The sequence below is a fragment of the Vulpes vulpes genome, chromosome 2 (assembly GCF_048418805.1).
Source record: "Vulpes vulpes isolate BD-2025 chromosome 2, VulVul3, whole genome shotgun sequence".
Taxonomy (NCBI): Eukaryota; Metazoa; Chordata; class Mammalia; order Carnivora; family Canidae; genus Vulpes; species Vulpes vulpes.
The window spans coordinates 61,677,780-61,703,952 of NC_132781.1; the positions used below are offsets into that span (position 1 = coordinate 61,677,780).

The 26,173-nt window shown below is 38.2% G+C and overlaps 1 protein-coding gene across 19 annotated transcripts in view; it reads right to left on the reverse strand.

Annotated features, from left to right (window-relative positions):
- MTHFD2L (methylenetetrahydrofolate dehydrogenase (NADP+ dependent) 2 like) overlaps positions 1-25,889 on the reverse strand; it is a 130,719-nt gene extending 104,830 nt beyond the window's left edge. For 4 of the 19 annotated variants that reach the window (XR_011999862.1, XM_072748778.1, XM_072748777.1 and 1 more), the window contains exons 1-3: positions 25,656-25,874; positions 10,654-10,838; positions 9,729-9,851 (exon numbers count right to left, since the gene is read on the reverse strand). Coding sequence is in view for 14 of the 19 variants with exons in the window: in XM_072748778.1 (XP_072604879.1) it covers positions 9,729-9,851; positions 10,654-10,838; positions 25,656-25,777 (430 nt within the window). In the remaining 5 variants the exon portion in view is untranslated. Of the gene's footprint in view, positions 1-9,728; positions 9,852-10,653; positions 10,839-12,656; positions 12,738-19,433; positions 22,562-23,570; positions 23,660-24,837; positions 25,109-25,655 lie in introns of those variants that run through there. The other 15 variants (XR_011999861.1, XM_072748775.1, XM_072748783.1 and 12 more) reach the window with 11 other exon arrangements.
- Positions 25,890-26,173: the final 284 nt, after the last annotated feature.

Consider the following 26,173-nt stretch of genomic DNA (forward strand, 5'->3'; position numbering starts at 1 on the left):
TTCCTTTTTTTATTTCTCTGCATTTCAATTTGAGAAGTTTCTCCTGGCATATTCTCAAGTGTATGATTCTTGGCATGTCCAGTCTGCAACAGAGCCCATCAAAGCATTCTTCATTTCTGTTAGAGTAGCTTTGATTTCTACCATTTCTTTTTTATTCTTTCTGAGAGTTTCCCTCTCTCTGCTTTCATTGCCCATCTTTTCTTGCATGTTATCTACTTTTTCCATGAGAGCCCTTAATATATTAATCAAAGTTAAATTCCCTGTCCAATAATTCCAAAATCTATGTCATATATTAATCTTGTTCTGATGCTCGTTTTGTTCCTTCAGACTGTTTTCATTTGCTTTTGTCATGCCTTGTGATTTTTTTTTGCTGAAAGCCACACCCAAAACTATGGGTTCAGGAGTTTCTCATTCTTATGCTAATACACATTCTGCCTCCAAAAATTCATCAAAATTCCATTTAAGTGTTCCTATCAGTTTATAGCTCCAATAGCTTCCATTCAATGGGAGTAGAACTTGGTTGTGACTCTCTGGATTTACCTCTATCTAGATTTTGGGATAGTGGTTTGCCCTACAACCTCAGTTCTCTGATGGGTCAAGAAAAGGACTGATTTTTAGTTTGTTCAGCTTTTTCTTGTTTTAAGAACAAAAGGACTTACATTATTCTGGCTAGGAGTTGGGCTTTTTTCACTTGGGTTGTTTTTAATTTCCTGAGAGTGATTTTTGAGAATTCTTCACATATTCTGTATATTCTATACATTATACAATATATGCTTTGCAAATCTTTCTTCTGGTCGGTGTCTTACCTTTTCTTTCTTTTAACAGTATCTTTTGAAGAACACAGATTTTACATTTTGATAACGTCTAATTTATCAAGTTGTTGTTTCATGTCCATAAGTAGTCTAATTTTCCAGTACCTATTGTTGAAAAGCACCTTCTTTCTGCATTAATTTGTCTTCCCATCCTTGGAAAAACTCAGATGTTGATATAGGTATGAATCTATTTCTGGACTTTTAATTTCTTCTATTAATCTGGGTGACTTCAATACTATATTGCCTTGATTATTGTAGTAGCTTTATAGTCTTTTTTAAAAATTTGTTGTTATAAAGGTACAATTGACCTATAACATTATATTAGTTTCAGTTATACATGATTTTATATTTATATATATTGCAAAATATATGTATATAAACAAATCTAGTTAACATCCATCACTATACAGTTACATTTTTTCTTATGAGAACTTTCAAGATCTACTCTTAGTAACTTTCAAATATGCAATATAGTATTAATAATTTTAGTACACACTGCACATTATATCCCCATGAATTATTTATTTTAAAACTGGAAGTTTGTACCTTTTGATTTTAAGATTTCTGATTGCCTTGAATCTTCAAATCAATGTAAAAATAACTGACATTTTAAGAATACTTAGTTTTTTCATCTATAAACATAGTATATTGATCCATTTATTTAGGTTTTACTTCATCTCTCTTAGGAGTGTTCTACAGTTTTCAATGTACAGGTTTTTCAGATCTTCTGTCAAATTTATGCCTAACAGTTTCATTTTTTGATGTTATTTTTTTCATTTTAATACCTGATATTTGATGCTAATATACAAAACAGCAATTCGGTTTAACATATTACTCTTGTATCTTCCAACCTCGCTAGAATCACTTAATAGTATCAGTAGTCTTTTACTTAGGTGCCATTGGATTTTATACATAGACAGTCGTATTTTCTGCCTTTTTTTCTTTTTCTTGCCTTATTGCTCCACTTACAATCTCCAGTGCAGTGTCACACAGAAATGGCAGGAGTGGACCTTTACTTCCTCTGGATCACAGGAGGAAAACATTAATTCTTTCATGATCAACTATGACATTAGCTGGAAATTTTTTTTTAATTTTATTTATTTGTTCATAAGAGACACAGAGAGAGAGAGAGAGAGAGAGAGAGAGAGGCAGAGACATAGGCAGAGAGAGAAGCAGGCTCCATGCAGGGAACCTGATGTGGGACTTGATCCTGGGACTACAGGATCATGTCCCGGGCCAAGGGCAGACGCTCTACCGCTGAGCCACCCAGGTGTCCCAGCTGGAAATTTTTCATACTTGCCCCTTAATCAGCTTGAGAACACTCCCTTTATTATTAGTTAGACGACAACTTTCATCAAGAATCAGTGGTAGATCTTATTCAATATTTTAACCTATATCTATCGAGATGTTCATATGATTTTCATATTTAGTTTGTTAACTGATTGTTTGATTTTCTAATGTTAAAGCAATGTTGCATTCTTAGAACAAAATCCTTTTAGCGTCATGAAGAATGATCCCTTTTAGGTATTGTTAGACATTGTTAATATCTTTCACATTTATGTTCATAAAGGATACTGGCCTATGGTTTTCCTGTTTTGTAATGTCTTTGTCTGGTTTTGATATCAGGGTGGTGGTGCCTCATATAAAGAGTTTGAGAGTATTCATTCCTTTTTGAGCATTATTTTTCCTTAAATAGCTGGTAGAATTCACCAGTGAAGCCATATGAACATGGACCTTTCTTTGTGGAATGAATTTTAACTAAAAAGTCAATTTTTTAATAGAATTATTCACATTATCCACTTCTTAAATGGGCCCTAGCAGTGTGTGTCTTTTAAGAAAGTTGTCCATTTCAAATTACTTGGCATAAAGCTGTTCAAAATATTCCCTTTTACCCTTTTATTATTTTTTTAAGATTTTATTTATTTACTAGAGATACAGAGAGAGAGAGAGAGGCAGAGACACAGGCAAAGAGAGAAGCAGGCTCCATGCAGGGAGCCCAATGCAGGACTGGATCCTGGGTCTCCAGGATCCCGCCCTGGACCAAAGGTGGCGCTAAACTGCTGAGCCACCTCTTTTACCCTTTTAATTGCTTTAGAATCTGTAGTGATGTTCTCTCTCTCATTCCTGATATTAGTAATTTGTATCTTCTTTTGCTTTGATCCATCTAGCTTTTGTTTCATTCATTTTCTTCATTATTTGTTTTCTATTTTATTTTTTTAAAGATTTTATTTATTTATTCATGAGAGACACAGAGAAAGAGGCAGAGACACAGCAGAAGGAGAAGCAGGCTCCATGCAGGGAGCCTGATGTGAGACTCGATCCTCACACCATGAGCCAAAGGCAGACAGTCAACTGCTGAGCCACCCAGGTGTCCCTGTTTTCTATCATATTAATCTCTGCTTTGATCTTTATTATTTTCTTTTCTGTCTTTCCTTTGTTTTAACTTGCTCTTTTTTTCTAGTATCTTTAGGTGAAAGCTGAGGTTATTGATTTGGGATCTTTCTTCTTTTCTAAGATAAGTATTTAGTACCAAATATATTAATGGGATTTTCCCCTTCTTGCTACTTTCTTTTTTTTTTTTTTAAAGATTTTATTTATTTACTCATGAGAGACACACATAGAGAGAGAGAGAGAGAGGCAAAGACACAGGCAGAGGGAGAAACAGGTTCCCCTCGAGGAGCCTGATGTGGGACTTGATCCCAAGATCCCAGGATCATGACCTGAATGAAAGGTAGATGCTCAACCACGGAGCCACCCAGGTGCCCTCTCCTTGCTACTTTTAATATTTTTTCTATCACACTGCTTTTGAATAACTTGATTGTTTTTTGGTATAGTTTTCTTCATATTGCATGGGCTTGGAGTTTGTTGAGCTTCTTAGGTCAGTGGGTTTATAGTTATCATCAAATTTGTACGTGTGTGTGTGTGAGTTTTAATCTGAAATCTGAGTCATTTATGAAAGGATACTTAATTCTTATTCATGTAAAGCTCCACAAGCATCCCACTTTCCTCCTTCTTATAATTTACTATCATTTGTAACACCTACCTTCTGTGATAACTGCAACAAAAAAAAAGAGTGGGAGTGGAGCGCAGTAGCTTTTAGCCACTCTCAGTCCAGAAATGGCTCAAAAAAAGTCACTTCCCCTTATAGTCCAGTGGAAAGTAGTCACATGGCCCCAACTCAGTTACTCTGAGAAGCTGGGACATGGAAAGGAGCATGTGGATTTTGGAGAACTTTTTCTGCCACTGAGAAAGGCAACACTAAAACAGAAAATAGCAGAATTAAAATAATTTCAGAGGGTGTGGGCTGGGAAGGGCTCGGTGAGGCAGTGGCATTTAAACTAAGACCTGAAGGATGGAGAGAAGTCGGCTCTATGTTTGAAAGATAACCAATATAGTTAAGGGGTCAGAGGCTAAAGCTCTATTCAAGAAATAAAATATACATTATCTTGGCGTGTCTTCTGTATAATAAATACTATAGCTATAGGAAGCTTGCAGGGGTGGAGAGACAGAAGATCCTCATCAAATCTTGAACAAAGTCAGAACTTATACACAACTCTTAGAAAATATGCAGAAGAATGAGGCTTGAATTAAAACAAAAAAAAAAAAGCAGTTGCTGAGAAACTAGAGGGTTCATTCATTCCAGCAGTAACATTCACTAAAGGGCTACCATAATACAGAGTGGATTCAGAATAAAATGTTGACTGCAATATTCTCCCTACTTTGGTGGAACTAGCACTCCAGCAGAGGAAACATATTACTAAAAAAGTAATAAAATATTCCATGTGGAATTGTTCTGAACACTCAAACACAGAACTGGGCTTTCTCCCCAGAGAAAGAGAGAAAATGTTGTTAACAAAGGTCAAGGCAAAATCTGGAAATCAGTTAGAAATAAACAGAATAGGGAACCCTGGGTGGCACAGAGGTTTAGCGCCTGCCTTTGGCCCAGGGCGCGATCCTGGGGACCCAGGATCGAATCCCACGTCGGGCTCCTGGTGCATGGAGCCTGCTTCTCCCTCTACCTATGTCTCGGCCTCTCTCTCTCTCTGTGACTATCATAAATAAATAAAAAATTTTAAAAAAAGAAATAAACAGAATAAATGGCCCTACAAACATGAAGAGGTCCCGTGATGAAAATTTCCCACTCTTGTCAAGAACATTAAAAATAGAGCAACAAGTATTCTGTATACATAAACTGCACAATCTTTTAAGAAAAGCAATTATGGCAAGACTTTTTTTCTCCAAACAAGTTTTAGGCAGTGCATATATCTCTATCCTTACTAATTAGATAAATATCCCCATTTTGATGCCTACTATTAGAAAAGTTTATCTTTGTTAAATCTCTACAGCAAACTCTAACCCTTCTTACTCAATCCCTCCAAATATAATCCTATATTTCATTCTAATTTCTGTTTAATACCCTTGCATAATTTGGAAGATGTTAACATTCAAAGGGAATGACTGAAGGGAAACATTTGAAAAACTATTTAGAAAAAGATAAGATGGAATAAGTTTTCCCATTCTATCTAATGATTTTGTTTTAAAAATAGGTGAAAAGTTGACTTGAGGAAGCAAGAAAACAAGGGGAAATGAGCAAGCATCTCTCTTGGCACCTGCCTTGCAGTCTCCATCTTAGGACAGTGATTATGGTTGAAAGGATACTATCATTGATTCTCCCAGCATTGCTCTGCTACTCGCTACCTCCCTAACCTTATACAAGTTTCTTGGTTCACCTACTATCCTTAACTTTAAGCCACTGACCAAAAGAAATAGCACCTACTGGTAAGAATTGCTGTGAGTGTTAAATGATTTACTATATACAAAGCAGTTTAGACCAGTGTCTGCCAACAATAAATGGTAAATATTTGCAATTACTAATACTAGTAATAGTTGTTAAGTAAAATATCACATTAAAATCTCATTAAGTAAAAAATAAATAAATAAATAAAATCTCATTAAGTGACTGTTGTTTTATAGGCTTACATTTGATTGCTTTCACACAATTAATTTCATTGAAATCCTTTTAAACCAAACTTCTCCTGTACCAAATCCCATACTATAACAAATATTTATAGCGAATTTCCAGTGTGCTTTAAGATTCTAGATATTGTAATTTCCCTTTCATTATTTTAGTAGAAAAAAATGGCTCTCAATTTTTAAAGATCATTATTTTACCTTTTTTTCACATTACATACTGATACATACCCTACAAAGAACATAACTTTTAATATAGTGTCACTTCAGTAGGTATTACTCAATAAAAGCTAAAAGCACAAACTACCTGATTAGGAGAAAAAAATCCACAGAACATGAATATCAGATATCTTTGTGGCCTTGACAAAATGCCCACTTATTGATACTGACAGACTGCTTACAGTCAGAATAGGAACAGGAAAGCATTGCATATGGCTTTATTTCTCCAAAGTTTGAGGATCAGCTATAGGAAAAACATCCAGGCTGTATGACTGTGGATACACAATTATATCCCAAATACTTCCAATCCTGACCAAAGTTGTGCAGCCTCTAAACATAAAAAGGGGGCTGGCCTAAGACAGACTCAATACCACCAAATAGGGCAGAATTCTATCTTATTTCTTTGGGTTTTGTCCAAATGAGATGCTTGGAAGCTGTTTGTACACTCTGATTAATCTATGCAAACTTGTCCTGCGACATCAGAATAATTCTAATTTAGAATTTCTTTTACTCAAATATTGCCCTAAATTGTGAAAAATAATCTCCCATTTCTAATCATGACATAATTAGCCAAATGATTGAAAACTGGAGGTGTTATCCACTAGAATCGTCTCATTTGTTCATTTGCTCTTTGTTTCACTTATTCATTGTAACAATCTTATTAAGACCTGGACAGGGATGAGCTATCTCAACCTACTTCCACATAACTAGCCTACCAAAATGACTAAAGGAGTTCCATTTCTTCTGCAAAACACAGAAGCTGATGCTCAGGGCTTGCTGAACAAATCAGAAAGCAGTTAAGAAAACTACTTTTATGATAATCAAAAGACAGTTCTGTATATTTCCTAATCCATTTTTTTTTGCTAGTTCTTTCACAGTAAAATATGTAATTTAATTAAAAATGGTATAAAAAATGACAAGGAATGTGAGAAGAAAACAGTTGCTATTTCTATAAAAAATAAATTGAATGTTTTGGAAACACTCTTGAAAACTAAAATGAATTAGTAAGGATTTAGATATGGACAAGACAATCATGAAGATTGGGAGATTTTTTTAAATGTATTTAACTAATTTATTTAGTTAGAGAGCACAAGTAGGGGAAGGAGAAGAGGGAAAGGGAGAAAGAATTTCAAGCAGACTCCAAGCTAAGTGCAGAGCCTGATGTGGGGCTTGATCTCAATGACCCTGAGATCAGGGCCTGAGTCAAAATCAAGAGTTGGATGCTTAACCCACTGAGCCACCCAGGCACCCCAGATTGGGAGATATTTTAAAAATCAATATGAAGGGATGCCTGGGTGGCTCAGTGGTTGAGCATCTGTCTGCCTTTGGCTCAGGGCATGATCCCGGGGTCCTGGGATCAAGTTCCACATCGGGCTCCTTATAGGGAGCCTCCTTCTCCCCCTGCCTCTGTCTTTCTCTGTGTGTCTCTCATGAATAGATGAATAAAATCTTTTTTAAAAAAAAATCAATATGAATTTTCATGGAGATAGTTTCACCTCAAACTGAAAATGAGAGGCAATGAATCACAGGTATTATTAATGCCAGAAGAGGATTCATTATTCTAATCAGTAGGCTCCAAAGAGCTGTGGATCCACATCAAAAGATTGATGAATAAATATTTAAGTGATATATGTTATAATATATTATACAATATAATACAAATATGCATTGTTTTAGGGTTTCCTACTTTAGCCAACTTTTCTATCAATCAACAAACCATCTGTCCCAGTATAATATAGATTAATTAAGTAGGGTAAGTAATATAGACAAGTCTCCTTATATATAAAATAAAGAAGATAATTCCTACTCACAAGGCTATGTGAGAATTAGATAAAACCATCCATATTAAGAAATACTTGCCACACGGTATGAGACATTACTTACTAGCTAACACTGATATGCTGGTGAGGGGTAACATAATGGTTAAGAGGAAGAGCATGAGGAAGCAGTCTTTCTGGAATCACATCCCAGCTCAATTATTACCAGCTCCAGTGACCTTAAGGGAAGTTACTTAACCTCTCTGTGCCTCAAATCCTTCATTAGTAAAATGTACATAATAATAGCTCCAACCCCCCTCTTCCCATTCCCATTATTGAGGATTCAATGAAGTAATAAATGTAAAGTGCTTGAGAATAAATGCTAAATATAATAAATTTTAGCCAGTATTATTTTATATATTAGTGGTTTTGCAGCAAGCTAGAGAATTGTCCTTTCTTAGAGTATCTAGATATTTGTTATTACCACAGTTCCTTTGCCTCTACTCTTCTCACTAAAATGAACACAGGACTAAGCAGTTTTAGTACAGACCGATCAACAGTGCCATCTAGTGGCAATTTTCTAATAAATTTGCCAAATGAGAAAGGTTGCCCAAAAAGGGTATAAAATTTCTACAGGTAAGAACTTAATTTTTAAGACAAACTAAATCTAATGTTTTATATTTGGAAATTGGGAAATTTGTGACATGTTTTCTATAACTATTTGAATTCAGTACAAACAGAAGTGTGAGAGATTTAAAAAACTACAAACTACAACAAGGTTGCTTGGCAAATACAGTAGAAAAAAAGACTTGTTAAATATGAGCCAAACAATTGGATGTAAGCCCACGGCCAAATTTTGGGGGAAAGATTTGTGATGTTAATAAACCCCTACAAGAATCAGAAATATGTATTTTTGGTACAATTTAAATAGCACAAAAGTTATATACTAAGGCATCAGGTTACATTGCTGGGTAGAGTATAATATTAATGTCCTACAAAGATCCCATGCTATAGCACCATTCAGCTTTTGCTTTCTGAAAGTCAAAATTTACAGAACTCAAAACTACTGTAATCTATAGTATGCTGGCAGTCCTCACTGTACTTAGCTGAAATATGCATGAATTTCAGAGCCACAATTTAGTTAAATAACACTAGACATCCGATAACACAGTTCAAATGTAGTTATAGTGGTAAAATTAACTGTGAGTAATTACATAAGAGCTGCCGGTCCTCTGGTCTACAAATTGCTATGTAAATAAAGATGAGCATCAGGTTAAATGAGCAACATGTCACTTCTTTACAAGTCTGTTGACGATTGGCCACTGTACATTTGTTATTCCGCTCAAACATAAACAGCAAATCATACTTCCCAGTGTCTCTCAGTGATCAATTCACATGACATTTGACAAAAAGAATTAACCTGTAAAGATGACAGGGCAACAATGAAACAAAATGTGGGGGTGCTGGAAGTGAAATTAGATGTGAACAGAAGGTCTGAAAATGGCAACAACAAAGCAAAGACAGCAGAAGCCCAGGTCCACGTGAAGGTAAGAACTACAAATGCAGAAAACAAGATTAAGTCACTTCAGTAGAATTCTAACTGAATGGGAGTAGGTTGTCCAAGAACTAAGTGACCTGGAATGTTGATGCTGCCCTTTGGAGCGATGTGGCTATGCAGCCACATGAGCTTAGTGAAGGCCAATTGTTTCACACAAAGGAAGAAGGTTCTTGTGACCAAAAGGAGACAGCATCCCAGAGTAAGTGGCACCAGTGTAAAGCATCACATTAAAGAAACTCTCAGAGATATTTCACATTGTTGAAAAAAACTATAAATGACAAGAAGATTGCTAATATAACAGCTAGTCCCTTGATGAACTATTTTCTAAATTACTTGCGGTATCATGATACAATGTTAAAAGATGCCCTTTAACCTACAACCAAAGCAGACATATAGAAGAGCCTGATGTACCTGGCAGTGGCAACTGAACTAATATACCACTGACTCTTGGGTCCATATTCAATTGATCAGTTATGTCCAAAAGTTCTTCCTGAGAAACATCCTTAGGTTTTAGAATGATCTCACTACAGATACCTGGAAGAAAAACAAATACAGAAAGTCACTGGACTAACAAAGATGTCGCTTTTCATTAATGGTGTCTTACATGGTATGCAAATTGGTTTTCTCTGCTCCTGTCCCACTGGAAGGAAAAGTCCTTCTACAAAACTAATGTTCAAAGCACCATTAAAAGGATTTCTCAAATAGCACAGATGCTTTCTCATGATTCACATGCATTTTTCAGCCCAGTATCCCACTGCATTTATTTGTAATAAGCTACTGTTAGTAGATTTGAATACAGTAAAGATACCAATACTACTGCCACCACTATCCGGCCAAGTTCAGCAGAGTGAACTGGCCAAGTTTATTATCTGATTCAAGCAAATATAATAAAAATGGGCAATTAAAAAACTTGAAATATATAGCTGACATACAATACTACTTAGTTTTCAGGTGTACAATAGGGTTTTTTGACAAATCTATTCATTTTGCTGTGCTCATCATAAGTGTAGCTACCACCTGTCACCATACAATCCTATTACAATACCACTGACTACATTCCATTTGCTGTACCTAAAAGTGGGCCCTTTAAATGTGCAGTGTTCCTCTGACATGTCACCATATGACCCAAAATCACAATGAGTTAATTCAGTAAGAAAGCTGAAGAAAAAGATTAAGAAATGAACATATACCTTGGTAACTAATCTCTAACATAACAATAATAATAAATGCTATTCAAATAGCACTTATTTGACAATTATCATTGAGAATTATCAGACTTGGAAGAAAAACAAGAACACGTGATATAATAAAAAGAACAACTAAAATGCATTCCCACCTACAGCAGAGGCGGCTCTGATCTTCTTCCTGACGTATGTATGGCTTGCTGGGTTATCGCCCACTAAGATGATACTGAGGTGAGGTCTTCTGTTCCCAAGGGAAATCCATGATTCCACACCTCTCTGTATTTCTTTCTGGATTTGTTTGGCCATTTCAGTTCCTGAGATAATAATGGCATCATGTCTGTGGAAAACAAAAGAATAAATAGAGCACTAAAAGTATAATAAGGAACACTCAGTCACATAAAGGTATAAGGTCCAAGAATGAGTAACACATCTATGACTCTCCGAGTGAGCAACCATATATCAATCCCTAAAAAGGCACAGAGTAATGCATATATTGAAAAGGCTCTCTTGCTCCCCATGATTTCAAACTTAAAAGTGGTGAATTAAGGTTGCTCTTACTGTGTGTCCATTTCTTTTTAAGGTACCTGATAGAGGCTAACATGGTTCTTCCTTCCTGCTGCCCTTGTCCTTTCACTATTGAAAGATGGTGGAAGCAACATCTGTATGTAGCATATGATTATTACACAAACACCAAATGCAGGTCAATGAATATTATGAAGAAAGGAAAAGGAGGAAGGGGAAGAAGCAGAAGAGAAAAAAGGAGAAAAGGAAACCTTATGGCACCTGAATTCTTTCTAGTACCTGTACTCTTTTTATTTTCTAATGGGGGCAGGCATCATTAATATCAACCAACCCAAAGAAAATGCAAATTTGCTGCCCCTTCCAAATAAGTCAACTGTCCTTTCTAAGAGGTTGGGGTATATACATATATACATACATATATCAAGAAGAATATTCCACCTCAATCTGGCACTAGCAGTCCGTAGTGTCCATCCAGGTTCATACAATTTTGACGTGAACATTGTTCTACTAAGAAGTGATTCTGAAATGTGGTCTATGGAAACATACACCAAAACTGCCTGGGAAGCTGGCTGAAGTTGAAGATTCCCACCCCCATCATTCAGAACAGGCTGGAAATTGTACATCTAACAAATTCCCACAGGTGTTCTTGTGCATGACCATGTTCGAAAACCACTTCTTCAGTTCAACACAAAAGTATATTTTATAAATAATCCTTATTGTAGGTAAACAATTTAACTAAGCAAATAAACTGATTAGACAATATAATTATAACCAGACTCTATAACTGTAAGTAAACTCAACTTTTGTTTCTGTCTACTTTTCACTAAAATTTCATAGCTTTTAAGGCAAAGAAAATCATGGCAAATTCAGTGTATCAATCTTGCTCCACTGTCCTAATTTTATAAGTTTTATTGAAGTATAGCTGAATAATATATACTGCACCTGTTTAAAGTGCGCAATTGGATGTTTTACTCTATGTATATACTTGGGAAACTATCATCATAATCAAATAAACAAAACCCCCAAAAGAATTCTGGTACTCCTTTGTAATCTCATCATTCCCCCATCCTTGCCATGCTCCCTTCCCCATCCCTAGACAACCACTGATCTGCTTTCCATCACTATATATTAGTTTATATTATCACAAATTTTATAAAAACGGAATCATGCATTACATGCTCCATTTTCTCCAGTTACTTTCACTCAGCATAATTAAGATTCATTCATGTTGTTGCATGTATCAAAACTTCATTTTTTTTTAAGTATATGTGCTGCTGAAGCACGCACTACTTATTTCTTTTTATTGCTGAGTAGTTTTCCATTGTATGGATATATCAAAATTTGTTTATCTGTTCAGTCGTTGATAGATATTTATGTTGTTTCCAGTTTTTAGTAGTGCCAAATAAAGCTGTTATAAACATTCGTGTTCAAGTCATTGTATGCACATATGCAAGGTATGCACATATATACAAGTCATTGTATGTACATATTTTCTCTTGAGCAGATACCCAGGAGTGGAATGGCTGGGTCATATGTCTACATTTGTAAGAATCTTTCAATCTGTTTTCCATAGTGGGTGTACCATTTTACATTTCTACAGGCAGTATATGAGAGTTCCAGTTGCACCACATACTTGCCATAACTTCATATGGCTGGTCTTTCAAATTTTAGACTGCAAGTGGCTATGGGGTGGTATCTCACTATGCCCATTTCAGTCCATATGCTGGAAGAACTAGTAAACACATTCATTATTTAGCTTGCATAGTCTTTCAACATGCACATTTTTGAAAAATATTAAATATCAATAACAGTGCAAATATTCAGCCATAGAAGCATACAGCTGCTAGAGTTCTCCCTGACTCAAGTCATTCTCTGCCAACCCATTGTCCACACATAGCCAGAGTGATTTTCCAAATTTAATAATGCCAGTTCCCTGGTTAAAACTCCTCACTATAAGCCTACTGTTCATCAATTTAATAAATACACACTGAAAACTTTCTACCAGGCAGTATTCTAGGCACTGGAAATATAAGTAACAGTACAAAAAACAAACTGCCCACCTTTATGGGAACTATATCCTAGTTGAAGAAGAGGTAAGCTTTTTTTTATAAGAAGACATAAATCTTTCTAAGGCAAATATTTAACATATCATTTAACATATCATGTGAAGAACAGAGGAAAAGGGCGTATCTGGAAGCCAGAGTTATCATTTTAAAGATTTTATTTATTTATTTATTTATTTATTTATTTATTTATTTAGAAAGCTTGCGAGTGCACAGGGGGAGGGGCAGAGGGAGATGGAGAGAGAGAATATCGAGCAGACTCTGTGCTGAGTGCCAGCCTAAGGCAGGACTTGATCTCATGATTCTCAGATCATGACCTCAGCTGAAACCAAGAGTTGGACACTTAACTGACTGAGCTACCCAGGCATCCCAGAGAGTTGTCATTTTATATAGATGGGTTAGGTGTTTCTTCTCTGACTAATCAGGTGATATTTTATCATAATTAAAGGAAATGAGGGAATATGTCATGAAGGTATCAGGACAAAATAATTCTAGGCCAAGGGAAGTGCATAGTAAGTACTTTAGGCAGGAGCACACCTGGCATGGCTAATGAACAGCAAGGTCAGTGGTGGCAGTGGAAACAAGTGTATCAGGACAGGACACAAGTCAGAGAAGTCATGGAACATCAGATCACATAAGGTGCTGCAGACCTTCAAAGGGATGTTGGCTTTTACTGTGATACTGAAAGCCATTTGGTAATTTTGCAGAATGCTATTACCCGATTTTCATTATTCCCTAACTGGTTAAAATGTGTGGAGACTCTATGATAACAAGGGAGGAGTGGGGGTACCAATCAGAGGCTAGTGTGGTATCCCAGGCAGGAGATGATGGTGGCTTGCACAAAGAGGGTAGTGGTGGAGGCACTAAGTAGTCTGATTCTGAGTTAATTTTGAGGCTGGAACCACTGGATTTACTGAGACTGGGTGTAAGGTATGAGGACAAGAACATAAGACAAATAGAACTCCAATATTTTTTACCGGAAAAATTGAGCAAAGGGAATTTTAACTAAAACTCAAATTTCCTGTAGCTTATGAGCCCCTTGCTTGAGCTTTCTTTTACCTCACTACTAAAGAACACTATGCTCACCGAGTCCCAAGTTAGATGCAGCTGCATTTCAATTTTTTTTTTAAGATTTTATTTATTCACCCATGAGAGACACAGAGAGAAAGAGGCAGAGACACTGGCAGAGGGAGAAGCAGGCTCCATGCAAGGAGCCCAAAGTGGGACTCGATCCCCGGTCTCCAGCATCAGGCCCTGAGCTGAAGGCGGCACTAAACCACTGAGCCAACGAGCTGCCCAGCAGCTGCATTTCAATGTACTGACTGTGCCAGGTTGTTTCTGGGCCTTTACATACACTACTCCCTCTTTCTGAAACTCTACTCCTTCTGACCTCCCCAACGTCCTACCAAGTCTGTTCCTCCTTCACTCCCGCACATTCCTCAAGTCTCAGCTTGGAAAGATCTCTGGGAAATGTTCTCTAACCCATCTGCCCCAGGGAACTGCCTCTGCTGTGAGCCCCTGCAGGACCCTGCCCTGAACTTTCTATCACATAGCAAACCCTTGTGAAAACCACTGCCTCACGCCCCTACACGCACACACCATGCTCTAAGCTTGGAGGGCAGGAAGTTTATATTTACTACCATTTTCTTACTACCCAAGAGTATTTCGCACATTGTATGTGTTTATTAAATACCTGTGGAATCACCAGAGTTAAAATAAATTGTTCATTGTATTATAACTTGTTAGAATTCTTACGCTGCCACTGAAAACAGTAACTACAAAAACAGCAATATGTGAACACATTCTGCATAAAGTAAGTGAAAATATGGGATGAAAAGTTGTAGGTACATAATTTCAATTGTCAAAATGTGCCTGCATACGACTAAAGATTAAAAGGGAATATGTGACGTAAAATGGTGAGACAATATTCTAGATATTTATCCATCTTTTTTTTTTTTTTAAGATTTATTTATTCATGAGAAACACAGAGACATAGGCAGAGGGAAAAGCAGGTTCCTTGATCCTGGGACTCCAAGACCATACCCTGAGCCCAAGCCAGACGCTCAACCACTGAGCCACCGGTGGGTGTCCCTAGTTATTTATCCATCTTAAAATGTTTTTTTAAATGTTATCAAAAGAGGTATTATTGAACTATATTTAGAAGAGAACTCAAAGTACCTATAAAACATATAAAAAGGAAAAATAATACAATTAACAACCTTACAACCCAGCTTAAGGTATCAACATAATCACCAAAATCATCTTGTAACCCTCTCTATCCAAACCCTATCCTCTTCCAGAGTTAAGCACTATCCTGAGATGTGGGTTTATAATTCCATTGCTTTCCTTTATTAACCAATGTTTATAACTCTAAACATTGAAGATATAACATTATCTATAAAATACAATATATGCATGTTTCTTAAAGGTGTACACTCCATAATGGAATTGCTGATTATAGGATACATGTGTGTTCAGCTGTGTTCCAACTTGTTTTCCAAAGCTGCTGCACTAGTTCACAAGTCCTTCAGTGGTGTATAATAGTTTCTATTGCTCTACTTCCTTGGTATTGTCAAAGTTTTTAACTTAACCAATTAGTTCTGTGGTATTTAATTGTGGTCTTAATATGCATTTTCCTAATTACTAAAGGTTGAAGGTCTTATAGGTTAATAGGCCATTTGGAGCTCCTCTTCTTTGGAATGCCTGTTCATCACTCTTGACCTTTTTTCTAATGAAATATTAATCTGTGTCTATTTTGTAGTAGTTATTTACACATTCATGTCAGGTAGGTTTGTGTATCAAGTATCACCATTATGTGGTTTGTCTTTTCAGTTCTTTTGATTACGTTTGATGAAAAGTTCTTAATTCTAATGAAAAACTCAACCAGTTTTGCTTCTAGTTTGCACAAAAAGTGCAAACTCTGGCAAAATTTCTGTCATAGAATACAACAGGACTCAGCTGATGAAACAAACTGGCTAAGAAATTGCCAGGAACTTTTTGAGACTCTATAGACTAGATTTTAAAATCCCATAGTATTGTATTTAAGCAGGTATAAAGCAGTTCTGCTGAGCCTCGGTTAAGAACCACTTCTTTAGGGGCGCCTGGGTGGAGCGAATGCCTTTGGCTCAGGACATGATCCTGGGACCCTGGGACTGAATCCCTGGGATCAAATGTCACATGGGGCTCCCCACAGGAAGCCTGCTTCTCCCTCTGCCTATGTCTCTGCCTCTCTGTGTCTCTCATGAATAAATAAATAAAATCTTAAAAAAATAAAAAAAAAAGAATTTCTTTAGGCCCACATCACTCCCAGAGCAGGAATCCTCATTCTATATTCCTGACAGGGGGCCAGTCACTTTCAATATGAAGAAACCTGTGAAACATATATGCCCGAAATGGGTCACGGCACAAATTATAGCTTTGTGCAAACAAGTCATAAGCTACTATTATCTAAAATGTAAATCAAAACCAAAATTAGCAAATACCGTACACATAAATCCAGTTACTGTAACTAAACTGCTAGCCTTATTATATTTTGAATATAAAAAAATTATTTTACTATGGCAGACTTTACTCTCCTCACTGCCTATGTCAGATTTTAGAAATAAATGTTTGAAATTTTACTTTGTAAATTAATCTAAGGTTCGAAAATTGTTGCATTTTGGTCAAAATCTGTTGGAAATTGCTAATCAACACATTAAAAAAAAACACCAAGTGGAAAGGGGACTTGAGATCTGAAACTTTTAGTGAATTGTAATCACTGAAACCAAAGCTTATAAAAAGAAATGTGTCCCTTCAAGGGAAGAAATGTATCCCTTCAAAAGTATGAGAAGCAATATAAGAACTGAACAAAGGCTTGAACAACATAAAAGCAATTCTGAAAGTCTACTGTGGGCTGAATTATGTCTCCCAAAAACATGTGTTCAAATTTGGATCCTTTGTACCTGTGATTGTGATCTTATTCAAAATAAAATATTTGCGAATATAATTAAGATGTAGGATGAAGAGGCCATATGAAGTAAAGTGAGCCCTTAATCCAATATGCCTGCCATCCCTATCAGAAAAGACACAGAGATATTCACAGAGAACTACATTTGAAGACACACAGGGAAGATGGCCCTGTGACCACAGAGGCAGAGATTGGGAGTTTATGAAACTACAAACCAAGGAAAACTAAAGATTGCCAGCAAGAAGAGGAGAGAACAAAGCTCCACACTATCCCGATTTCAGTTTTCTAGCTTCCAGAAGTGTGAGGCTAATTTTCCATTGTTTTAAACCATCTAGTTTAGGGTACCTTAGTAAACAAAACACATCTATAATCCTAATTTAAAATATACCAATTTAGGCAGCCCTGGTGGCTCAGTGGTTTAGCGCAGCCTTCAGCCCAGGGTGTGATCCTGGAGACCCAGGATCTAGTCCCCCATCGGGCTCCCTGCAGGGAGCCTGCTTCTCCCTCTGCCTGTGTCCTGCCTCTGTCTCCCATGAATAAATAAAATCTTTAAAAAATAAAAAATAAAAATAAATAAAATATACCAATTTGTGGGAAGAATCTTTTGATGGAGCTACTTTTCATTGAATACATTTATATTTGGGAATGTAATGGCATATAATTAAAAAGACCTATAATTTTAGCACATCTAAACACAGCAAAATATTTTAAAAGGCACAGATAGAAACAACTTATGTGATGACATTTAACATAAGTATTTGTCAAAGAGAAGTACTCTGAAAAGAGACACAAAGACAGTAATGGTGAAAATATTTAGGCTAAAATATCTTCATATTTCAATATTAAAAAAACTAGAATTGAAATGATGTTCCACTTAGAAGTTTGCTCTGAGCTTAATAGGTGCTTTAGTATCTGTAGAAAAAGTACTCTGAAAACTAAAAATACATTGTCTAAAGAATAATTTCCAACTTAAGAAAAAACTGTAGCATATTTAATTTTTAAATTAAGCATAAGATTTTCTCCAGGAGGGCAGCCCCGGTGGCGCAGCGGTTTAGCGCCACCTGCAGCCTAGGGCGTGATCCTGGAGACCCTGGATTGAGTCCCACAGCTGGTCTCTGCATGGTTCCTGCTTCTGTCTCTGCCTCTCTCTCTCTCTATGAATAAATAAAAAATCTTAAAAAAAAATTTAAAAAAAGATTTTCTCCAGGAAATGATCAATGTCAAGGTATTAAACAGCTAAGAAACTGATTCAATAAGTACCAAGAATTCAGCATGTTGAAAGTTAGTAGTCACATAATTAACATAAAAAAATTAATACAAAACTAAGATCAAAATTTTTCAATGGTTTTAATGTATAAGGATATAAATTACCTTTTAAAATGTTAATGTTGAAAAAGTTTTGAACAGGACTCTTTTATAGGGCCTAAAATATTTGTAAGTCAGTAAAATATTCCAAATATGTAATTTTCATTATTTTAATGTCTTATTTTACTCTTAAAAATGTGGTTTGATCAAAAAATTATATAGTCATATTGCCATTAATACACACCAAGAGTGCAATTTGACCCCTTAGATTTTTTTTTTTTAAGATTTTATTTATTTATTTATTCATGAGAAACGGAGAGAGAGGCAGAGACACAGGCAGGAGACGCAGGCTCCATGCAGGGAACCCCACACAGGACTCATCCCAGGTCCCCAGGATCACACCCTGGGCTGAAGGCGGCGCCAATCGCTGAGCCAATTGGGCTACCCGACCCTTTAGATATTACTCACACAATGCACCCTGTCATTACTTGCTCAGGTGACATCTTCTGAATAGGTAATATTACAAGTGACTCCCAAAAGCAGCAGGACAAAGAGCTCTCCCTTTCAGTATTCTCCCCCCATTGCCTGGCTGGCACTAAATGTGGCTTCATTAAAAAGCAATAAATCAGTTTTGGGAGTTTGGGGAGCAGTGAGTATTAGGGCAGGATAATGCATTACAAATTATTTATTCTAAGCCATAAGTCAGCCCTGACTTTCACCATTAATAGTGTAAAAGGAGATTTTAAAATGGAACCTGCAAGTCTTAAAAGTCTCTTTAAAATTGGGTGGAAAGGCTGTAGGAAGGAGGAATTTATGCAAGCCCTCATTGGAGGAACTCAACTTTATTGCCAGCTACAGCCCTCAGCCTAGACTTAACCTCACCTCAAATCCCTCATTTGAATATTAACCCAGCCAATCGGAGTTAACCTAGTTTCAATCTGTTTTGCATTGATGACTTAAATGAGAACTACACTCGTAACCTTTAGCCTTTATAATTCTGTCCCCTCTGTGTCTTTCTCAGGAGTCAGCTTTCTACCTGAATCTGGGTTTCCCAAATTGCAATTCTAATTGCCCAAATAAATGCCTGTTTGCTTACATTTCCAGTGGAGTCTTTCTTAGTAGATGGGAGCTGTAAGGAGGCTGGACACTTAACTGCTCTGAGTGCAATTTCCTTATCTAAATAATGTTCTGTTTAATTTACAGAAAAGGAATTGGCTAAAAGTTCACTGGCTGATTTGCAAAAATGTCTCTTTTAAGTGACAGATGGTGATATACTCAAATAACCAGGAGCAAATGAAACCAGAAACCCATCACTTAGTGTTGTTTCCATGAGGTTGTTGATTTCTCCATATTTTCCAGGAAATAAACTGTAATCATTCTAATCTATGGTTATTAGAACAAAATGTAGTATTTAAATATAGTAAAGGAGTAAATAGAAGAAAAAAATCACTACTTTTCTTGGGTATCAAAATATTCCTTCATAAAATAGTAAAACAACAACAAATAAAATATACCCAGGATCAGCAGTATATTTAATTTGTATTCTTGGTATCTTGCTTCTGCATCTAGGTTTCAATCTCATTTTTTTTTAAAGATTTTATTTATTTATTCATGAGAGACACAGAGAGAGAGGGAGGCAGAGACACAGGCAGAGGGAGAAGCAGGCTCCATGCAAGAAGCCCCATGTGGGACCCGATCCTGGGACCCCAGGGCCGAAGGCAAGCGCTAAACCACGGAGCCACCCAGGGATCCCCTCAATCTCATTTTCAACCACAACTTTTTAAAATTAGGGCTGCAATGGACTGGTTTATGATCTATAAAGATAAAAAAGTCTAATATGATCATTAGCAATTCAAATTTCTCTGCAGGTTGTATCATAGCTTAATCACTGTGTATTTTAGGGCCTCACTTGGAGATTGTCTGAATTAGAGTAGAAATGTCTCTACTTTAGTACTAGGGAGCCTTCTGAAGTAAATAAATTTTTTGAAAGTAATATTTAGGAATGTTAAGTTTATGGAATTTTAAAAACATTTCATTTCACGTAATTTCTATACTTCTACCTTAACGTTATTTTACCAGAAATTATACTTTTGTAACTAAAAGCATAACCTAAAAACAAGTTCTTTTCATTATGCATAATTCTGTGACTCAATTTTGCAATTTCTCTTTCAGGTCCCTTAACCTGTAAAATAGAACATTAGCTACCTAAATATTTCCGCTTTTTTCAGAATCTTAGATGCTAAGACATCTATTTTAAACTATAAATGCCCTAACTTTAAAATTATGAATCTTTAGTCTTTTGGTTCTAGGCACACATTGTAATTACAGAATTACAGAAATTGTAATTACAGAAATCTACACACATCATTGATCACTTTCAGATCATTAAGTGAACGAATCTCATTGGTACAATGTTGACAAGAACATGACCTGAATCTGAGAGTAAATTATTTTGTATGTTCTAAGAACTAGACACTGAACAATGCCAAGATGGTTATGTTATGACCAACTGACTTAATGTAATATAATGCAGCCAATAAAATGTTAGTAAAGACAACAGCAACACAGAAAATGGACATGATGTAATGTTAAGTGGAACAGCTTGGATAAGCATTCTTGGCTAATTCCCAACCATGAGTTCTTTGACATTAATTTAGGCTTAGATTATGTTCCATTATGACCACAAAGTTTTCTTTTAGGGTTTTTTCTTTTTTTTTCTGGTCCAAATGGCACTTAATAACAAATCTCATTTACTACTAATCTTTAATTTATCCCACGGACAGTTCAAATTCCTTCCAAGTTCCAAGCTCTTTAAACCTCCCTCTACAACTTAATCATCTCCAAGCCAAACTATTTTAAAACCTGTCATCGGGCTCCACAGAATTCCAGAAAAGTATGTGATCATGGAAAATTATGTGGTGCTTGGTTTTCTCCTGCGGTTTTTAACCATCCAATCAAGGTATTAACATGAAAAGATAACATTTGAAAAACAAGGTCAGATCATTAAAGAAACTGCTAAATATTCCTAACACCATGAATGAGTAACAAGATCTGAGATTAATGCCAGTCTTTTTTCATCTATTGATCTATTTTAATCAGGAAACTTGATTTTAGAGACATTACATTGAACACATTATCTGTAAACAGCTGGGACGAGGACATAAAACTCAGATATAGATACTAAAAGGTAAAAAGGTAAAACATTTAGGTTCCACATTTAAAATGCCATTAAGAACTGCTTATAAAATCAACATTGTAGCCAGACAGCTATCTCATTAGATTGATAAAGCATTAAGATAGGAAAACCACACTATCACATTTCCCAACAAAATATGATTTTGAGAAACTGCTTTTGCTAGTCATTGGAACTCGTATCTTGGTTGAAATCAGTCTATGGAAAACCAGCTTTAGTCAGGGTCCTAAGTGGAGTCTGAGTCCCTCAAGCTTCACATGATAAGAGGATTTTTAAATCAAGTAATTCTTTCATAGAGACAGAAATGTTGCATAAATACTAACAGGGAGAGTATGAATAAAAATGAACAGCCTTACTGACCAAATTTGGACTTTTCTCAATTATAAAATTCAACTACTCCCTCTATAAGACATGAATATTTAAATAACATAAACCAGTATCTTTTACTAGCTCCAAAACTGTAGTGGTGTTTGTTGTTGTTAAGATTGGATTTATTCGAGAGAGAGAGAGAGGGAGAGAGAGCTCAGGAATAAGGGGCAGAGGGAGAATCTGAGCAGGGAGCCTGATGCAGCTGCGTACTGGACTGAGCCACACAGGCAACCCGTTTTTTGCTTTTTTTTAAATGCTAATCTAGCTGCAAAAATTGTAACGCCACTGGCAATGAGACATAAAGTAAGGTGAGGCTTCTATTAAGAGCTATAGGCTGGAATTAAAATTTTAAATATTAAAAGGCATCACAGCAGGAGCAGGGAACAAAAGAAAATCTGCCAAATAAATTATTTTAGGAATCACTTTGCAACAGGATAAACGTGGAACCAAAGCTTAAGAGATCCATTTAATTATTGAAAATGAGTTCAGGTAGGATGATCAAAAGCAGCATTTGAGCTCTTATTGCAGGATACCTGCAAATCTGCTTTGACCTTGGCATTAATGTACAAGGTGCAGAACCTCCCCTCCAAATGGGAAATGCTGCTGCCTACCTCCATACATTGAAAGCACTGGGCCAAAGATTCATGTGATATTTATAATCCAAAGAAATTTTGATTTGTAAATTCACACAGAAAGGCAAAACAATACAAATTTAATCACTACCTCTTTTTTTTAATTTTTAACCTTTTGGCTCTTTAGATATTTCAAGAAATAATAAGCCGCAACAAATATAAGGGCTTATTTATTTCTCTGACATTAAATATATTTTCTTCAAATTAATAAGACTAATTTCTCATGAAATTTCTCATGAAATAAGAAAAAAAATCTCACTGTAAATCTAAAAAATGAGAGAAAACTAAATACTTCAAGATTTAATAATTTTCAAATCCCGTCAAAGATTACTTTTTGAGGGCAGCCCAAGTGGCTCAGTGGTTTAGCACCGCCTTTAGCCCAGGGCCTGATCCTGGAGACCTGGGATTGAGTCCCAGGTTGGGCTCCCTGCATGAAGCCTGCTTCTCCCTTTGCCTGTGTCTCTGCCTCTCTCTCTCTCTCTGTCTCATGAATAAATAAATAAAATCTTAAAAAAAAAAAAAGATTACTTTTTGAAATTCCAATTAAAAAAAATACTTCATTGAAGAAGTACTTATGTTCCATTATCGTAGGTATCTACTCAAAAATATGAAAAACAGGGCAGCCCGGGTAGCTCTCCAGTTTAGCGCTGCCTTCGGCTCAGGGCCTGATCCTGGAGACCCGGGATCGAGTCCCACATCGGGCTCCCTGCATGGAGCCTGCTTCTCCCTCTGCCTGCATATCTGCCTCTCTCTCTCTCTGTGTGTGTGTGTGTCTCTCATGGGTGAATAAATAAAATCTTCAAAAAAATATATGAAAAATAATCAAAAATGCTTTTTCGTTTTTCATTTAAGGCTCTATATAGCTCAGAAACTGGTAATAAATCTGTTAATTTAACACAGTCAATACTGGGGAGAGTTTATCAAACTCAAGATAATTTTCAGTAAAAATAACACTAAGGCTCAAATTTCAAGTCAATAAGAATGTCGTCAGATTAAACTACTTTCACTATGAAGAACTAGGCAACTAATGTGTAACTACATATTCAAAAAGATGACTGAGGATGGGGACAAGTGAGGAGGCAGACAGTGGCGACCTCTGGAAGATGGAATCTCTTCTCTCTGCTGGTCCTAGAAGAGAAAAGAGACACCAATAAGCATCAACACACTGTCCGAATTCCTCCCCACCCGAGACCCAATAGTCCACAGGTGTTTCTCAACCTGACAGCTAACTTCACCTTCATATATGATATTCAGTGACAAGAGGATGTCAAAAACACCACCCTATCCTAACTTGATTAGTGCTGCCTTAAGAAAATAAAAGCTAAATAATAATTATTTTTGTAATTATAACCTGTATCATCTGGGGGATGAAAGCTGCTGGGTTTAAAATAATACTTCTCTATATTAAGAACAGCTTTCCAAAACTGTTGAACTCAACTATCTTAAATTATAAAGAGATCATTAAATACAATTTAAAAGATCTAAATTAAGCCTTTGCTTGTGCATGTATGTATGAAGCAAGTGGCTACCAGGAAGTGTTTGGGTTATAACTGTGTGACTCCCATTCAATGTACATGGAAAGGAGGGGGTGAGGAGTTCTTCACATCAAGCTGACAAAGGGAAATTCATCAACTTCACACAATCTGGAAAAGGCTATCCTCACTCTGGAAAGAAGTCCTAAAACAACTGAAATTTTAAAAATAATTATCTAGAGAGACTACAGTACATAGTATCTTTAACTCTGCAATTCAGGGGATCCCTGGGTGGCTCAGCGGTTTGGCGCCTGCCTTTGGACCAGGGCCTGATCCTGGAGACCCGGGATCGATCGAGTCCCACATCGGGCTCCCCGCAAGGAGCCTGCTTCTCCCTCCGCCTGTGTCTCTGCCTCAATCTCTGTCTATCGTAAATAAATAAAACAAATTTAAAAAAAAAAATCTGCGATTCAACCAGAATCCCACAGAATCTGCTTTTGCTAGGTATCCAAACTAACTGGAATTTTTTCAGACACCAGACAGCTTCCATCAGCAGAACTCATAACCAGTTACATTCTCATATCCTTGTAGAAGACCTAATCAATAGAAATCACATCTAAAGGAAACCCTACTGGAAATACATATTTTTTGAATTTTAGTCCCTCAGGACTGAGAATATATGTGTAAAATGAGAGCTGATCAATTTAACTTAAGCAGTCGCTATGTTTCTACATTACTGATTAGTATTTTCTTCCGGGTACTGTGCTGCTCACTGGTGATACAAAAGGATGAAAAAAAAAAAAAAAGAAAAGAAAAGGATGAAAAAGACACAACCTCTGAGCTCGTAGAACTGCAGTGAACACACGTAACGGGAAGCCCCGAGTGTCTGAAAACAGAATCTCTTCTGCACCCACTGGCTCTGGGTCAAGAATATTATTTTTAGATTCCTGGATTTGAGTTGGTGCGATCCCTGGTGGCGCAGCGGTTTGGCGCCTGCCTTTGGCCCGGGGCGCGATCCTGGGGTCCCGGGGTCGAGGCCCGCGTGGGGCTCCCGGCGTGGAGCCTGCTTCTCCCTCCGCCTGTGTCTCTGCCTCTCTCTGTGCGACTATCATAAATAAATAAATAATACAATAAAAAAAAAAAAAAGGCTCTTTAGATTTGGGTTTGTGACTCCAGCAAACAGAGCGCGGAGAAGTGAGGAGTCCGGGGGCCGCTGCGCCGCAGGGTCGCGACCCCAGCACGTGTCACGGCCCAGAGGCGCCGGGAGGCCAAGACCCGCGGAATCACTGCGGGCCTCAGGGGGTCTCAGGGCTGCAAAGGACCCAGAGCGACCAGCGGAATCCGGAGACTCCGACGCCGGGAACCACGTGGGCAACGCTCGCCCCTTTGCTCCCGAGACCCACGGCCACGGCCACCCGCACGGCGTCGGCTCCTGAGGCGAGCGACCGCCTGCCCCGCGCCCGCCCCGCGGGCCTCAGGCTCCTCCGAGGCCCGTCCCCGGCGCTCCTGCAGCCCGAAGCCCACCACGTCCACGCCGCCCGGATGAGGCCCAGCCCGGAGCCCGGAGCCCGGAGCCCCCGCCCCGCCCCCCCGCTCCCCGCTCCGGGAGGGCAGCGCCCGCAGCGAGCACACGAGCGTCCCGGGCGCCCTACCTCACGCCGCTGCTCCGAAGGCCGCGGGACGCCCCCAGGGGCAGCGCGGGGCCCCCACCCAGCGCCGGCGCGCGGCTCAGGCGGCCGCCGACCAGGGAGACGCCGCGGGCCGGCACCGCCATGACAGCGAGCCGCCGGCTTCCGGACCGAGGCTCCACCTCCCGCCGCCGCGGGCCTCGCAGCTGCACCCCGCCCCGCCCCCACACGGCCGGCCCGGGAGCCGGTCCCTCCAGCTCCGGGCGCCAAGCTCGCGGCTGGGGGCGGGGCCGAGGGGGACGCCGGGGGCGGGGCCGAGGGGGCGCCGGGGGGCCGGGGGCGGGGCCGAGGGGGACGCTGGGGGCGGGGCCGAGGCCGAGGGGGACGCTGGGGGGCGGGGCCGAGGGCGACGCCGGGGGGCGGGGCCGAGGGGGACGCCGGGGGCGGGGCCGAGGGCGACGTCGGGGGGCGGGGCCGAGAGGGACGCCGGGGGCGGGACCGAGGGGGACGCCGGGGGGCGGGGCCGAGGGGGACGCAGGGGG